Raw genomic sequence first — 17064 nt, 5'->3', positions numbered from 1 at the left:
CCTTTCCATGGGCTTAAGGACTGTGACATTAATCGATTGCATAATGCAGCTGAATCCATCGAGAAGGGCAAGAACAGATCCATTTGGCCCAGTATTCCAGCAGTGGTCAGACGTATGTCTCTTGGGAAACTCATAAGCAGGGTGTGAAGACAGCAGCCCTTCCTCATTGTCTTTTTGCAGTGTCTGCTCTTTGGAAGTATACTGCCAATAAGCGGGTTGGCTCCATTTAGTTATCAGGGCTAATATTTATTTATAGAATCATAGAATAGCAGAGTTGGAAGGGGCCTACAAGGCCATCTAGTCCAACCCCCTGCTCAATGCAGGAATCCACCCTAAAGCATCCCTGACAGAGGGTTGTCCAGCTGCCTCTTGAAGGCCTCTAGTGTGGGAGAGCCCACCACCTCCCTAGGTAACTGGTTCCATAGTTGTACTGCTCTAACAGTCAGGAAGTTTTTCCTGATGTCCAGCTGGAATCTGGCTTCCTGTAACTTGAGCCCGTTATTCCGTGTCCTGCACTCTGGGAGTGCATATATGTTTATATATTTATTTATTTAAAATATTTTTATGCCTCTTCTGAGACAAAAAAGACTCCCATAGTGGCTTGCATATGATCAGTACAAGTCATAAAAACTTAAGAAGAGCCCTGCTGGGTCAGTCCAAGGATCCAGCTGGTCCTTCATTTTGTTCATGCAGTGGTCAACCAGCCGCCCACGGGAAACCCACGTGCAGGACATGAGGGCAATAGCAACCCTCCCACCCATGTTCCCCAGCAACTGGTTTATATAGGCATACTGCCTCTGATATTGGAGGTAGCACATAGCCATCAGGACTAGTAGCCATTGATAGCCTTCTCCTCCAGTCCCTGCTCACAGACTGACAATCTAAAAAGACACGACACACAAGGAAAGTGAAACGGGGAGGGAAGAGGAAAGAAAATTAAGTCTTTCGGCAAGGCAGATGGAATGGCCTCTTCTTCCTCAGTACAGCCTCATGCTGGCTGACCGTATGCTCCAATGGGAAGCCCACGAGCAAGACATGAGCACAGTAGCTCTTTCCTGCTGCTCTTCTCCAGCAATTCGTATTGAATAGCATCCTTTCTAGGTTTATCTGGTTTTAAGTCCCACTTTGTTTAATGGGACTCCTCCTGAGTGAATGCACGCTGGATTGTAGCCCCAGAGACAGGACGCCCCATGCAGTCCTGTAGGCAACCGTGGGCTAGAACCTCAATGGCTCCTGCGGAATCCTAAGACACAAAGGAAACAGCCTGCAATCAGCACGACCGCCCAGAGAGTCCTTCTTTGCATCCCCTTGCAAGAAACGTGGTTCTCTAAACGTGGTTAAGCCCTACCCTGGTGGTTTCCCTGAGTCCACGTCTCAAGCGTTCTTCTGGAGAAGTGAACGGGCGCCATTCACTCCAAGGAGAAGGAAATGAGGTGTTCCCCTTTCCCATTACGGGGCATCAAAACCTGCTTTTTATACTGGGTTTTGTATTTTGTGTTTTTAGACTGTTGGTTGTTTTCTTACGGTTTTAATTTTTGTCAACCGCCCAGAGAGCTTCGGCTCTTGGGCGGTATAAAAATGCAATAAATAAATAAATAAAATAAATAAAATAAATAAATAATAAAATAAATACCCCCTGGCTGCTCTGGCCTGGCCTAGCCAAAGGGGATCTCTTTCTGTGTACGCTTGAAACAGCCTCCCGGAGAACTTGACTGGTGACGAGCGTCTGAAATTATGGAACTCACTGACACAAGATGTAGTGATGGCCACCAATTGGGATGGCTTTAAAAGGGAGTTGGATAAATTCCTGGAGGAGGAGAAGGCTATCCATGGCTACTAGCCCTGATGGTTATGTGCTACCTCCAATATCTGAGGCAGTAAGCCTGTGTGCACCAGTTGCTGGGGAACATGGGTGGGAGGGTGCTGTTGCACCATGTCCTGCTCATGGGTTCCTGGCCGACAGCTGGTTGGCCCCTGTGTGAACAGAGTGTTGGACTAGATGGACCCTTGGTCAGATCCAGCAGGGCTCTAAATATGTTCTTATGTTCTTACCTCCTCAAGAGGCAACTTTTTGTTTTGGCCTCTGGCTCAAACCCCCAGTTTCCATACTGTACTTCCCCTGAACCTCTAACTAGGCCTAAGCGTGTATAACTGAAACAAATGCATATTGGTTCCCTGTCTATCCCTGCGTCCACTCCCTCCTTCCCCCTTCTCTGTTGTTTCTCCTGTGTCGAATTTTAGTTTGTAAGCTCCTCGGGACAGACACGTTTATTTAATTATTTATTTATTTCGTTTCTATACTGCCCAATAGCCGAAGCTCTCTGGGCGGTTCACATGTCCTCTTATACTCTGCAAAGCGCCAGTGTGCATCGATGGCACTATATCAGCCTTCCCCAACCTCGTGCCCTCCAGATGTGCTGGACTGCAACACATCTGGAAGCCACCAGGTTGGGGCACGCTGCACTATATGAATAATAAGAAGTGTGGGAATGCAGTGTGTCTGTCTGTCTGTTCAAAGCAATAGATGGTTTCCACTGTCACTTTCACCCCGGCACCTCTTTGTAATGACGGGCGTTTTCCCAACAAAGCGATGAAAGCTAATAAAAGAGGTACTTAGGGGGATTATTGCTCTGTCTCCAGCCTAGGTTCCGTTTCCTCCTTTTAAAATGATTCAGAGGATGTCGAAATCGCCCAAATCCAGATGCTTTTAGAAAAGGGCCCTGTGCTCGCTGGGCAATGTCCTTCTCACGAGAAGGCCATGGAAACCGATCAGGATGGAACCTGTTTTCTCTCGCTCTCTCATCCGCCCCTCTGTTGCAAGGTGGCTGGTGATGTCCAGCGCCGTCACTGGGTTCTCTCGGGCCAGCTGCAGCCTCAGGGAAGCCCCCGCGTGCTGGCGCTGCTCAGCGAAGCCCTCAGCGTGTGTGATGGCGACATCCCTGAAGCAACGTTGTGGTCTGTGTTGAGCAATCCCCTGCTCACTGCGAGCCTTGACAGCGCTGTCATTTAGGAGGGTATCCGGTCATGCCTGGGAATTCCTCCCAAATCACAGACATGTATTTATTCTGTAAAGCTATTTCCTAGTATCAGAACCCCCCGAGCCCCCTAGCAGTCTTTGTCCCTGATCAAAACAAAATGTATGCAACTGTATTTGCTCATATCCAGTCATCCTCTCCCATCACTGTCTAACTTTTAAATCGTAAGCAGGTTGCAGGGACCTGTCATAAGGCCTTCAAGAGGCAGCTGGACAACCATCTGTCAGGGATGCTTTAGGGTGGATCCCTGCATTGAACAGGGGTTTAGACTTGATGGCCTTAGAGGCCCCTTCCTACTCTGCTATTCTATGGTTCTAAGAGGCAGCTGGACAACCCTCTGTCAGGGATGCTTTAGGGTGGATTCCTGCATTGAGCAGGGGGTTGGACTCGATGGCCTTGGAGGCCCCTTCCTACTCTGCTATTCTATGATTCTATGAACTGCCTTGCCTTGTTGGATCCGCAGGCGTCGACCTCCAAAGTCCTCCTCTGGGTGCCTACTCCGAGGGAAGCTCGGAGGACGGGCAGCAAGAGAGAGGGCCTTTTCTGGGGTGGCCCCCCAATTGTGGAACGATCTCCTTGATGAGGCCTGCCTGGCGCCGACATAGTTATCTTTTCGGCGCCAGGTCAAGACTTTTCTCTTCTCCCAGGCATTTAGCAATATGTCATTAGCCTGGGTTGGTTTTTATATGTTTTTGTGGTTTTAAATCGTATGTTTTTGTGATTTAATTTTTTTGTATATTTTTAAGTGTTTTTATCCTATGTAAACTGCCCAGAGAGCCTTGGCCATGGGGTGATATACAAATGTAAATAATAATAATAATAATAATAATAATATCAATTAAAATAATAATAATAATCAATGAAGCCTGGGCTTCGTGGCCAAGCATTTGATTCTACCAGTCAACTGTGAATTGCCGCCCCACCAGAAGACAAAAATACTATATCGTATCAACACTATGTGTCTGATGAACCTGAAAAATGTATGCAACTCAGGCTCTATCTGTGTGGCATGGGGCTGATGGGAGCTGTAGTCTAGGGATGGGTGTCTTTTCTTCCAGCGTCACCAGATTTATGGTATTTATTTATTTATTGGCCAGAATTTCATCCTACTTACGTTTATTTGGCTTTATTTATTTATTTATTTTTTATTACATTTCTATACCGCCCAATAGCCAGGGCTGTCTGGGCGTTTCACAAAAAATTAAAACCATTCAAAGTATAAAACAACAGTATAAAACCATAATATAAAATACAATATCAAAGCTCAACCAGATAAAAACAGCAGCAATGCAAAATTACAACTTTAAAACACCAAGTTAAAATTTATTTATAGCCTGTTAAAATGCTGGGAGAATAAAAAGGTCTTCACCTGGCGTCTAAAGGCAGATGATGTAGGTGCCAAGCGAACCTCCTTAGGGAGCTCATTCCACAGCCGGGGTGCCACAGCAGAGAAGGCCCTGCTCCTGGTAGCCACCTGCCTCACTTCCTTTGGCAGGGGCTCGCGGAGAAGGACCCCTGAGGATGACCAATGCAACAATTAGTTAATGTGAATTAGTGTGAATGCGCTTTCAGTAATGCCAATTAGCGCATTTGCGCAAGTGCCCATTAATGCTAAGGCACACTAAGCACAAATCCACACACACACACACAAGTGAAAGGCTAGTCTGCAAGTCCTTGATTCCACGTGACACGGCAAAAGCCGCTCCACTACGAAATCCACAGGTCAGATTGATAGAAATCCAGTTCCTTTGAATCTGTTGTGAATTTCTCCCAACATCCATTCATTTATTTATACGAATGTATGTATGTATTTGCTTTCTATACCGCCCAAGAACCAAGAACCCTGGGCAGCTTAAACTCACAGTATAAAACCATCCAGGGCTGGTGCTACCATTAGGTCAACTAGGCAGCCGCCCAGGGCGCAGACTTCAGAGGGGTGCAAAACTGCCCTTTAAGGGTCACAGTTTTATACAAATTAGCTGTTTTAAGAAAAAAACATAATAAAAGGAAAATATAATAGTTCAGCAACTCTTCTTGAACAACTGAATCGAAGTTGGCAATTTTGGGTGTGTGTGTGCAAGTAGCTCGCCTTGCCTAGGGCGCAAAATGGTCTGGCACCGGCCCTGAAACCACCATACAAATGTAGAACCAGAATAAAACTGTGCAGCATGTAGAAATTTAAAATAGAGATTTAAGATACAGATTTAAAACAGCAAAATCTAGGAGGGTGAAATGCTAAAATTCTGGGAAAATAAAAAGGCCTTCCTCTGGTGTTGGAAAGAGGACAACGTAGGCGCCAGGCAAGCCTCTTTAGGGTGCTCGTTCCACAGCTGGGGGGGGGGGCACAGCAGAAAAGGCCCTCCTCCTAGTATCCACTCACCGCACCTCCTTTGGCAGGGGCTCACGGAGAAGGACCCTAGAAGATGATCTTAATGTCCAGGCTGGTACATATGGGACTAGGTACATATAGTAGACTAGGACATCTGGAGAGAACCCAGTTACAGAAGGTTGTCCTACGGAGCGCCCAGTGCAGATTGCTGTACCTTTCGCATTTGAGCTCATCTGTCACAAAGAAGGGTCAAACTTTTAAGACGTGTTCTTTATTGGCTTATTCATTTGTCAGGGCAAGGAGGTCCCATTGCCATGATAGTCTTTTCGTCAAAGTCCTTGGATCTAACTATGAGTCCATTAAGGCCAGCAGGAAGCAGTGGGCGGCCTGACACCCCTGGTAGGCTCACAAGATGCCCCAGGTGAATAAGGTTGGGAGTCCGGGGTCACGAGGGAGAGAGCTTTCTGCTTGGCACACTCTTGATGCTGAACATGTTAGTGTCTTCTGTGTGCGTTATGGGGTGGGGGTGTGGGAAAAGAATGAAGGGGGATTCTGTATGGGGAGTTGCCTGTTCTTGCTATATTTTCCTGCCCGTCAAGGAAGCGCCTGAGTTTCTGAATGCTGCTTCTGCAGATGAATGCACCTTTATGCCTGTGGATTACTGAAGGCTTAATTGTACCACTTGAACTTCATATAGGAATTTGGGAGCGTGCGGTGCTACAAGGAAATGCAGGAACTCCCAGGCCCTCCAAAGTTTTCAAAGTGGCTGTTGTGGGCCCAGAATAGGCGGGAGCATACGGGTTTGGAGTGTTTATTTATTTATTTATTTATTACATTTCTATACCGCTCAATAGCCAGAGCTCTCTGGGCGGTTCATAAAAATTAAAAACATTCAAAGTATAAAACAACAGTATAAAACCATACTATAAAATACAATATAAAAGCGCAACCAGATAAAAACAGCAGCAATGCAAAATTACAACTTTAAAACACCAAGTTAAAATTTATTTATAGCCTGTTAAAATGCTGGGAGAATAAAAAAGGTCTTCACCTGGCGTCTAAAAGCATATAATGTAGGTGCCAAGCGAACCTCCTTAGGGAGCTCATTCCACATTGATTGAATATCCAGTAATAAAGGACTTTTTTCCATTCATCAAACAAACGAAATAAATGAAAACTGAAGTAAACTGTATTTTTTTTAATTAACAAATAATCTGTACTGCACTGTTGTAATTATTTGATTAGGACTGAAGTAGAGGAGCACTAATTTTACTGTACTTATTGTCTTTAAATATGGTTAAATATCCCACAGTGACCTTGCTATTCTGGTTCTACAATTCTTTTTCTCCTGTCTTTTTTTCATCCTCTCTTCATTTTCAGGGTGCATCCTATGCACGTTTACCTCAGAGTAAGTTTGAGTGATCTCAGTGGGGCTTACTTCTGAGTAGACGTACATAGGATTGTGCTGCAGCTCTGTTTTAAAGTGACACAAGATACACACATACCATGTTTACCAAAAGAACGGCTTGAAAAAAGGGGATTGGTCACCCTAAAATAAGCCAGGGCAGATAGGAATTGTTTCAGCAAGCATTCTGAAAAAGGTGCTGCTGAATGAACCTCCTTAGCCAGGAGGTCCTGGGGGGCACTGCAGTTCTACCCCCTTCCCCCTTTCTTTTCTCTTGCTGGAGTCCAGACTGGGGTGGGCGGTGGGGCAGCGATGAGGAGAGGAGGCACGTAAACATGCAGCTTCTCTTTCTCTCTCTCTTTCTCCCAAACATTGCAATACCTGCAGGGCTGATGACGAGAGGAGGGCAGCAGCTCCGAAGGGGGGAGGGCCCCAATCCGCAGCTCCGGGCAATCTTACTCCTTCCAGAAACAGTCCTCTCCTCGGCTCCACCACGTGCTGCTTCCTGGCCCCAGCGTGGCTGCTGCTCCCACCTTGTTCAGCAACTGTCGCGAGAGGTCAGGCAGAGCAGCTGGGAGCAGGGAGCGGTTGAATGAGTGAGTGAAAGAGTGAGCGAGCTGGGGTGGGCAGCAGCTGCACTGGTGAAAAAAGCCTTCCGGAGGAGGAGCGGGGTGGGGAGCGGCTGAATTTGACCCTCTTTCCTACAGCTAGCACCGGCCTAGGTTGTGGAGAGCCCACAACCTAGGGAGGTTGTGGAGAGCCCACAACCTAGGGAGGTTGTGGAGAGCCCACAACCTAGGGAAGTTGTGGGCTGTCCCACACTAGAGGCCTTCAAGAGGCAGCTGGACAACCACCTGTCAGGGATGCTTTAGGGTGGATTCCTGCATTGAGCAGGGGGTTGGACTCGATGGCCTTGTAGGCCCCTTCCAACTCTGCTATTCTATGATTCTAGGGAGGTTGTGGGCTCTTCTACACGCCAGGCCTTCAAGATGCAGGTCGACAGCTGTCTTTCAGGGATGCTTTAAGGTGGATTCCTGCATTGAGCAGGGGGTTGGACTCGATGGCCTTGTAGGCCCCTTCCAACTCTGCTATTCTATGATTCTAGGGAGGTTGTGGGCTCTTCCACACTCCAAGCCTTCAAGATGCAGGTCGACAGCTATCTTTCAGGGATGCTTTAGGGTGGATTCCTGCATTGAGCAGGGGGTTGGACTCGATGGCCTTGTAGGCCCCTTCCAACTCTGCTATTCTATGCTACTGCAACATGGTGGCGGCGGCAGCTTAGGGTGTTCAGCTGACCCCTTTGAACCTGTTGTCCGCACGCCAATGCCTCCAAGAGACTCCCTCTAGGCCGAGATTCCTTCTGAAGTCTCCTTGGTTCTAGCCATGAACCTTCTCTGGGATGGCTTCTCAACCTTGTCTTCCATCCTGACGGCCGGGTCTTTGAGGCTGCAGCTGGTTTCCTTTTATACTTGAAACCCCGCCTCCAAGCTGTGGTTTAATAGTCAGCTGGTAGAGCACTCAAGACGTAGCATTCCTGGGAATGGGCGGGGCTATAGCTATTGATTGACAGCTTCATTCTTTCTTTTTTGCTGTCGTGGGTGGAAACCTGTCACATCCCTTGTTCCATTTCTTGGGAAGTCATTGGCCTTCGTAGTGTTATTGTTGTTGATGTTGAGTGGTAACACGAACCTACAACCCCTTTGACACACAAGACTCATTCCGTATGTTCGTCTTCCCAATGTTTGCATATTGTTTTTCAACCATAATGGTTTTGGGAGTGTTTCACAGTAGTGATGACAACAACAACAACAACAACAACAACAACAACAAGAAGATACCAAATAAAATAATGGGATAATGGGGAAACCGTAGTAATTTAAGCCTGCGTTCAGCAATCTCAGCAACAACACAAAGCAGAACCACAAATACCAGATAAAAATACAAGGACACGGCAGCCAAGCTCCAAAATGCTTAAGATGAAACCAAATGGAAAAGGCTCAATGGAATAGTATTCTCCTGAAATGAAAGGAAGGGTTGTGTCTGCCTGACTTAAATGGAGAGGAAATTCCACAGTTAGGGGCCACACCAAAAAGACCCTGCTGTTGCTCGTTGTAACTTCCTAACTCGTGAAGCGTGGAAATGGGGCCTGATGACCGGCTCTTAACATCCAGTGGGGCTTATACGGAAGGAAACATTCCACGAAATACACGGTTTGAAAGGTTAATACCAGCACCTTGAATTGGGCCTGGAGACGAACAGCTGGCCAACGTATTCACAGAAACCTCTTCCCATTAACAGACTGGCAGCTGTATTCCGTGCCTGCTAAATTCTCTGAGCCGTCTCCAAAGACAGCCCACAATAAAGTGTGTGACAGTAATCTAACCTAGATTCTGTTTCCCGCTAGCATTGGGACACAAGCCAGCAATTTATTCAGTAAGAGTTTATGGCTGTTTTTCAGGTCTCTGTGACACTGTGCAAATGAGGAACCTCACGTGTCCTTGGGAACCTCACACCCTGAAATAACAGGGAATGTGCCAAGCTGCTACCAAACGGGTTATACCTCTTCCCCCTTCACTTAAAATGCATGCACGGTTCATTCAACAACAAGCTTAATTTTATTTTGTTCATGGAATGACTTCCTCTAATTGAGAAGTAGGTAGAACCCCGTGATCCAGCAACCCAAGTGAAAAAAATACCTCTGTCTTTAAGAGCTTGGCACACACTTAGAATTCAGGAGCGGGCTACTTGTGAGCACATGCCCTGGCCAGCTATTTGTTTTCAGTACCTGAACTGAGCTCAGGTTTCCATGACTCTGTCCTGCTTGCAGCGGGGTGGGGATAGAGCTCCAGAGACTTAAGTCAGGGTCAGTCCCAAAGGGAAGGCCATGAGGCAGTGACCAAACACAGGACATTCCAGAGAAGAACTCAGTAATCAGAGAAAGAGTCTGCGAGCTGTTGCACAGATGTTGTTCTAGTGCTCTTTGCCTAGATCTGAAGGCTTCAGAGCTGTCAGTGCCACGTGAAGAATAGTCTACTTAGACAAATGATCTTTTCTTTGTAGAAAGGCAAGGTACAAATCGCACAAATTAGGGTGACCATATGGAAAGGACGACAGGGCTCCTGTACCTTTAACAGTTGTATTGAATAGGGAATTTCAGCAGGCGTCATTTGTATGCATGCAGCACCTGCTGAAATTCCCTCTTCATCACCAAAGTTAAAGCTGCAGGAGCCCTTTCCTCTTTTGTAGCTGGTCACTCTAGCATAGCTCCTGCAGCTTTAACCGTTGTGATGTAGAGGGAATTTCACCAACTACTACACACCTACAAATGACCCCTGCTGAAATTCCCTTTTCTACTCAACTGTTAAAGATACAGGAGCCCTGTCCTCCTTTTCATAGGGTCACCCTATACAAATAAATAAATATTTGCTCATGAGTACACCTTTACTCATGAGGAGTCCTTATTCCTCAGTTGGGTGTTACTGTGGCTGACCAAGCCTGAACCAGCAAACCCCTCCTGGTTGTCCGTAAGCATTCTTCATTCCGAAAGCCTGATTTGGGTTGGAGACACTTTTTTCGTGTGTTGCTGTCGTTAAACAATGTCTGATCTACTGCAAATCACCCATAGATCTTGACCTACTTTCTGCCCACCCCTCATCAAATGGTTTGCTTTATGTAGCTCAGTATGCACATTGTCTGCTGTGGCCGTTGGCCAGGTCTCCTTAGACAGGTTGGCTAGTTTTGAGATTCTGTGTTTTGTTTCATTTTTTTTTTTTAAAAAAAAGGCATTGGGTATTGTGTGTGTGTGTTTGGGTAAGTACCAATTTGCCCTGGTTGGGAATGCCTTGGCAACCATCAGTCAATTTCTAGCCCTCTGCCTGACCCCATTGGTCATTTGCTCGCCCATTCATAACGATAACTTGCATGGGTATCGCTAAGTATATAAGTACTGAATGTGTGATGGTCTTGGTTATGGGGAATGAAGTTTGTCACACGCTCCCCGTCGGATGGGGGGCAACACAAGAGGATGAAGGTGGGGAAAAACTGGTCTTTTGCCTGGTGCGTTTCCCCAGTTTACACCAATGTGGTGTAGTGGTTAGAGTGTGGGCTGGGAATTGGGAAAGCCTGCTTTCTAGTCCACACTAGGCTGTAAAGCTCCGAGGGGGCTTTGGTTGACTCTCAGCCTAACCTACCTCACAGGGTTGTTGTGAGGATAAAATGGAGAGGAGGAGGACTATGTAAGCTGCCTTGGGTTCCCTGCAAGAGGGGAAAAGGTGGAATACAAATGTAATACAAATGTAATAATGAATAAGTAGTCCCAGGTGTTGAAATCTCCTTGAAGAAATCCATTAAAAAATCCATTAAATCCATTAAAAATAGATGTCAGTGCTCCGCTCATTCAATCACCCTTGTCACCTCTTCCAGGTAACTGGAATTGGTGCATCATTCCATGTAAGTTGGGGCAGAAGTGCTGGGGTTGTTGAATGGAACCGGCTGTTGGAAGTGGAAGAACTGGGGGCTCAAGTCATTGTGGAAGTCTTTGTCGGCCCCAAGATGGCGGTAGCTTTTTTGGTGGCTGGGCTGAACCCCAATCTTCTTTGAACCTTGCAGGAGGCCTTCAGCGACCTTGCCCTGTTCTTCTATGACAAGCATGGCGGAGACGTCATCGGAGTCCTCTGGAAGCCACCTGCGTTCGAGCCGCAACCTTTCAAGGTGAGGTCTCAGCCCTGGGATTTGAGCCACTGGCGCCTTCATTGCCACTGCTGTTGGGCCAATTGTGTGCAAGGAGTTGTGCAGTAAATACAGGTGGCAAATACTCTTCAAATACTTGAAAGGTTGTCACACAGAGGAGAGCCAGGATCTCTTCTCGATCCTCCCAAGAGGCAGCTGGACAACCATCTGTCAGGGATACTTTAAGGAGGATTCCTGCATTGACAAGCTACGTACCTCCAGGATCTTGGGTGGGGCTGGATCTATGCCAAGCAGAATATAACAGTTTGAAAATGGTTGGAAAACTGTCCGTGGAACGTGTCCTGGGCCTGCACAGTTTCCAATACTGTTATAAACCATTATAAAGCAGTAGTATAGATCCTCCCATGGAGGCCTAGATTCAGATATGTTCTGGCCAGGTGTGGGGCATGGAAGTAAACTTGCAAACGTAGATCACTGTAGTGGATGTTTGTGCAGAAAGTTGGGATTTGATTTGCATAGAACTATTTTGTTATGTGCTACAAATTCTGGAGATCATAGAATCATAGAATAGCAGAGTTGGAAGGGGCCTACAAGGCCATCGAGTCCAACCCCCTGCTCAATGCAGGAATCCACCCTAAAGCATCCCTGACAGATGGTTGTCCAACTGCCTCTTGAAGGCCTCTTGTGTGGGAGAGCCCACAACCTCCCTAGGTAACTGGTTCCATTGTCATAATGCTCTAACAGTCAGGAAGTTTTTCCTGATGTCCAGCTGGAATCTGGCTTCCTTTAACTTGAGCCTGTTATTCCGTGTCCTGCACTCTGGGAGGATCGAGAAGAGATCCTGGCCCTCCTCTGTGTGACAACCTTTTAAGTATTTGAAGAGTGCTGTCATGTCTCCCCTCAATCATTTACTCAGATGTAAATAAAGAGATTAAAAATGCTGTGGAATGTTATGGCAGAGTTGCTAAAGTGCAAAGGATAAAAGCAAATAGGGACAATATGTCGCTATGTGAATTCCAGACTCCCAGTGCTGTTTGGAGAATGGGAAAGGGGTGCTAGAAGCAGAGGTTGCATGGAAAGTGGGAAGACATCCCTGTTGGTGAAGAAGTCACAGCATTCCTTGGGGAAGATGCAAATAATATTGCTCAGGGAGCACAAGAAAATATTGGTAGTACTTGTACAGAGCAGTGGTTCCCAATTAGCTAAGTACTGTGGAGCCCTTGTTTTTCAAATGCAAGCCATGGACCCCCTACTTTTGAAAAAAAAAAGTTATCTCTATGGTAGTTACCTGTGCGAAGCAATTTTTTTGGAGAAAATAAGGGGTAGTTCCTAATAAGCAAAGGATTTTAGGTATACTAAAAAACAGACCATAAAATTTGTGATATTTTTGATATTACCACGCAAAAATGACAATGATTTAGTTAGGAATATAAAGGCGAATTTAACTTTACTAACGTCTAGTTCACAATTGAACAAATTATGACCTGTCTAGCAGCTACTAAACCTAAATGTGATGGGAGAAATCATGCCTCTTTTTGTCCCGAACAATCCCTTCCACATCCGGTTCAATATTTCCTACTTTTAATCTCAAATCTGGATCAACATTGAGCCAATTTCTATGCTTGTTCTTCATATAATAAAATGTCAAAAATGTTTGTTCACAAAGGTATGTGGAACAAAAGGGAACTAGATGTTTCAAAGCTTTTTCACCTAACTCCTTATAATCAGGAAAAACCGTCACCCAGAATTGGTCCAGTCTATATTCTTTGAAAAATGATTTCAGTGAACCATCACAAGTCACGTCAACGAGTGCATCTTGCTCTTCCACAGATAGAGTTGTTAGTTTGTACATCACCACATTCAAAAGGATTCCTTCTCCATGAGTTTTCAGGATTAGGTGCAGGGAAGTAATCTCTGAAGCTAGTTGCTAAACCACGCAGGTGCTCAGTGATGTTATATTTTACTTCTGGTAGGAATTTGTTGTCAGTGGACTCCAGAAATGAATGGTGAAGATGTGAATGGTGCCACGGACCCCCTGGGTGGGTTACGTGGACCCCCTGTGGTCCACGGACCCTCAACTGGGAACCACTGGTATAGAGGAAAGGACTCCAATTGCAACCTCTGCTCCTGCTGTAAATCTTCCCCTTGAATTGCAAAAAACAATTGATAGAAAGAGTTTTGCAAGCGGAGAGTTGCGCTACCAGTATTGCAACAGATTTAAAGATATTTGTACTAATTATATTATTGCAGGGCTAATACTCTGAACTTGGGGATTGCCCTGGGACATAAAGGAACTTGCCAGATAGGAGAAGGGATGCTCTTTCGAGGTCCCGGGAATTATGGGAGTTGCAGTCCATCACAGCAGGACAGCACCAGGATGGGGAAGTCTGCTCAGTCTCTAAACCGGGGTTTGTTTGTTCAGAACCTTAGTCTCGTTGTTTGGCAAACTATGGCTAGTGTCAACCATGGTTTGTGTGATGTTTGAGTTGAGCTGTAGCCTGAATCCTTTTGCTTGTATCTTTGCTTCCACTGCAGGTGTCGAACATGAAAGGGAGGATGGTATCAGACCACACCACTGAACCCCTGACTATCCCCAATGTGGAGGCCATTTTGGAAGACTTTGAGATCTTGGGAGAAGGGCTGGTCAAATCGGTGGAGGCTCGTACAGAGAAATGGTCCATTTAGAACCTTCCGGGACTCTGCTATATGTCTAAAGCGTTGCTGTGTTTACTTGAGGTGTTTTTCTCACCCGTAACTTTTCTATTTAGAATTCTCTTACAGCAAAGGCATTTTTATTATGCAGAAATCTTGCTCCATCCTGTTCCTTCCTCTAGACTCTTCCAATTTAGATAACCCTGACGTCTCTCATAAAAGGACACTGTTATGGTAGAAACGCTATTAAATTCTTTTGCCTCAGAGTTGCTCTTTATTCATCAAGTAGAATTCTAATTAAGACTTCATTCCCTCCGAAAGCACCCAGGGAATAAAATATTGTTTTCTCTGAGGCTTATTGTGTTCTGGGTTGACGTATTGCTATGGGGATGTCTGCTCTCCCAGTCATGAAGTGGTTTGGAAAAACAAGGTTAAATTACAGAGACGGGGAGGGGAGCCAGGCAACTACAAACGTGGTAGAGAAGGGAGCAGGATTAAGAGGGATTGGGTTTAAGGAGTAGATAAGCAGACGTGGGTTAAAACAGATTTGAGGTTTCCAAAATGTCTGCCAACGTGCAGAAGCCTCCTAGAGCTTGTAGTGGTTCTGACAGCCACTACAGGCACCTACAGCTGGTGAGTCTCCTTCTAACCCTCATGTTACCTTGTGGTTCAGGCCCTGAGTGAACTGCTGCCTCTGTTTGTTCACCCTTTAGCGCAGCCTTCCTCAACCTGGGGCGCTCCAGATGTGTTGGACTGCACCTCCCAGAATGCCCCAGCCAGCCGAGCTGGCTGGGGCATTCTGGGAGTTGTAGTCCAACACATCTGGTGCGTCCCAGGTTGAGGAAGGCTGCTTTAGCGGCTTTACCCTTATTCTCCCCTTTCTCAGCCGCAGACAAAAGCAGCTAACCGAGTCGGAGTTGAAGGTGGTGGTTGGGAAGCCGCCCTCTCTGCCAGAAAAAGTGAAGCATTACTAGATGGAAGATGAGTCACAGTTGAGGCGAGGCAAGGGCTGGAAAGGGTCTCACCCAGCTGCAGGTACCTACAGTGGCCTATGCACGATTATAGGAGGCCTCTGTATGTGGGATTCCCTGTTAAGAGGCTGGGTGGGAACTAGTTGTGAACAGACAGATGATAAAGCTAGTTGGCATCTTTATTGGAACTGGCATCCTGGGACCTCTTCAGGCCATGTGCTAAAAATTAGAAATTCTGCAGCAAGAAAAGCCAAATTCTGCAACTTGCAAATATCCACGGCCTTATCTTTTGCAAAGTTTGTGTCAGCCACCTCTGCACAGCTCAGCGGAGAGTCCTCCCGGTTTCGGAACTAGACCTACAGTCGTGTTTTTTCTCGGTATTGTTTGGGCACATTACGTGTTCCGTACATCGATTTTCTAGTATTTTCCCCCTGCTTTTTATTTCGTGTTATCCAAAAAAGCCGCAGAATTGTGTGTGCTAAAGAGGTATAAATGTGCAAGAGAAATATGGCGTCACCATGATGGGATCGTATTGTTAGGACACTGTGTAGATCTGGCCTAGGGGGTACCTATAAGTTTTGAAAGTCATCTTCACAGCCATAAGGACTAGAAACTTCTGTTTTTGTTTCACATGAACACCAAGGACCCCAGGATGTTCAATTCTTTGTTGGGGCTCATTCGCAAAACATACACAGCTCTGGCTATGCACCTTGGATGCTCATATTATTCTTTTCATGGCTGATATTTTTTACAACGAATTGTAGCAGTGGCATTAGTTAATGTTTTTTGATTGCACCACTGTACGGGTGCCAACTGGGGAGGTATGTTGTCCGGTTCATCTAAATCTGTTGTTTGTGCTGGGTGTTGCAACTGCTTTCTCTTATTGTTCACATCCTGTCATGCAAGACCTGTGTTAGGGCTGTGCGTTTTGCACAGTCCCGGGAGTCTTGCCCGTTGACAAGTGGGATGTCAACAAATGCCTACACGCTTTTTATTTAGGGGGGATAGAATTGGATGAACTTTGCAGGCTTGGTAGCCCCTTCCCACAGGACGAAACCTGCCATCTTTCAGACAGACAGGTGCAAAAGTTGTGACAGGGGAGCCTCAAGATTTAGACCTTTAAAATAAGGGGATTCCCCCTCCCTCCCTCCCTGAAGCGCTTGGCTTTGTGGGCAACTTCCTATAGTCTTTATTGTACGGGTTGTGTAACTGTGTTGCATGTATACAAACAGTTTTAAAGTAGTGCTTGGTGCAAACCATAAATCCTGACCTGATTGTAAATGCCTCGGAGCACCTGTAACCTACTGTTTCATGCAGGGCGGGGCGGGGAGATCCTTCTTGATCTATGCTTCAAAGCGGAAAGGTAGCAGATGGGGCAAGATCAGTTCTCTCTCCTCCCCCTCCCTTTAGCAGGACTCATAGAATCATAGAATAGCAGAGTTGGAAGGGGCCTACAAGGCCATTGAGCCCAACCCCCGCTCAATGCAGGAATCCACCCTAAAGCATTACTGACAGATGGTTGTCCAGCTGCCTCTCTAAGGCCTCTAGTGTGGGAGAGCCCACCACCTCCCTAGGTCACTGGTTCCATTGTCATACTGCTCTAACAGTCAGGAAGTTTTTCCTGATGTCCAGCTGGCTTCTGGCTTCTAGACTTGTGGGCTGCATTGCCCTCAATTGTTGCATTATTGCACCCTTTCCCAACCTGGTGTGCTCCAGATGTGTTAGGAACATAAGAAGAGCCATTGTGGATCAGACCAAGGGTCCATCTAGTCCAGCATTCTGTTCAGACAGTGGCCAAGCAGCAGTTGACCAGAGACCCACAAGCAGGACATGGTGCAACAGCAACCCCCACCCCACCCCACCCATGTTCCCCAGCAACTGGTGTACATAGGCATACTGATACTGGACGTAGCACATAGCCACCAGGACGTGTAGCCGCTGATAGCCTTTTCTCCCAGGAATTTGTCCAGTCCCCTTTTGAAG

General features: G+C 46.4%; 1 protein-coding gene across 1 annotated transcript in view; it reads left to right on the top strand.

Annotated features, from left to right (window-relative positions):
* Positions 1–14404, top strand: part of NOL6 (nucleolar protein 6) — an 83903-nt gene extending 69499 nt beyond the window's left edge. Inside the window, exons 25-26 of the mRNA XM_063128311.1 lie at positions 11378–11479; positions 13994–14404. Of these exons, the coding sequence (XP_062984381.1) occupies positions 11378–11479; positions 13994–14143 (252 nt within the window). The 3' untranslated portion in view covers positions 14144–14404. The remainder of the gene's footprint in view (positions 1–11377; positions 11480–13993) is intronic.
* The last annotated feature ends 2660 nt before the right edge of the window (positions 14405–17064 follow it).

This window comes from Elgaria multicarinata, chromosome 6, assembly GCF_023053635.1.
Source record: "Elgaria multicarinata webbii isolate HBS135686 ecotype San Diego chromosome 6, rElgMul1.1.pri, whole genome shotgun sequence".
NCBI classification, from domain to species: domain Eukaryota; kingdom Metazoa; phylum Chordata; class Lepidosauria; order Squamata; family Anguidae; genus Elgaria; species Elgaria multicarinata.
Note: the sequence above shows the minus strand (reverse complement) of the source record. Positions and strands in the feature narration are given on the sequence as shown.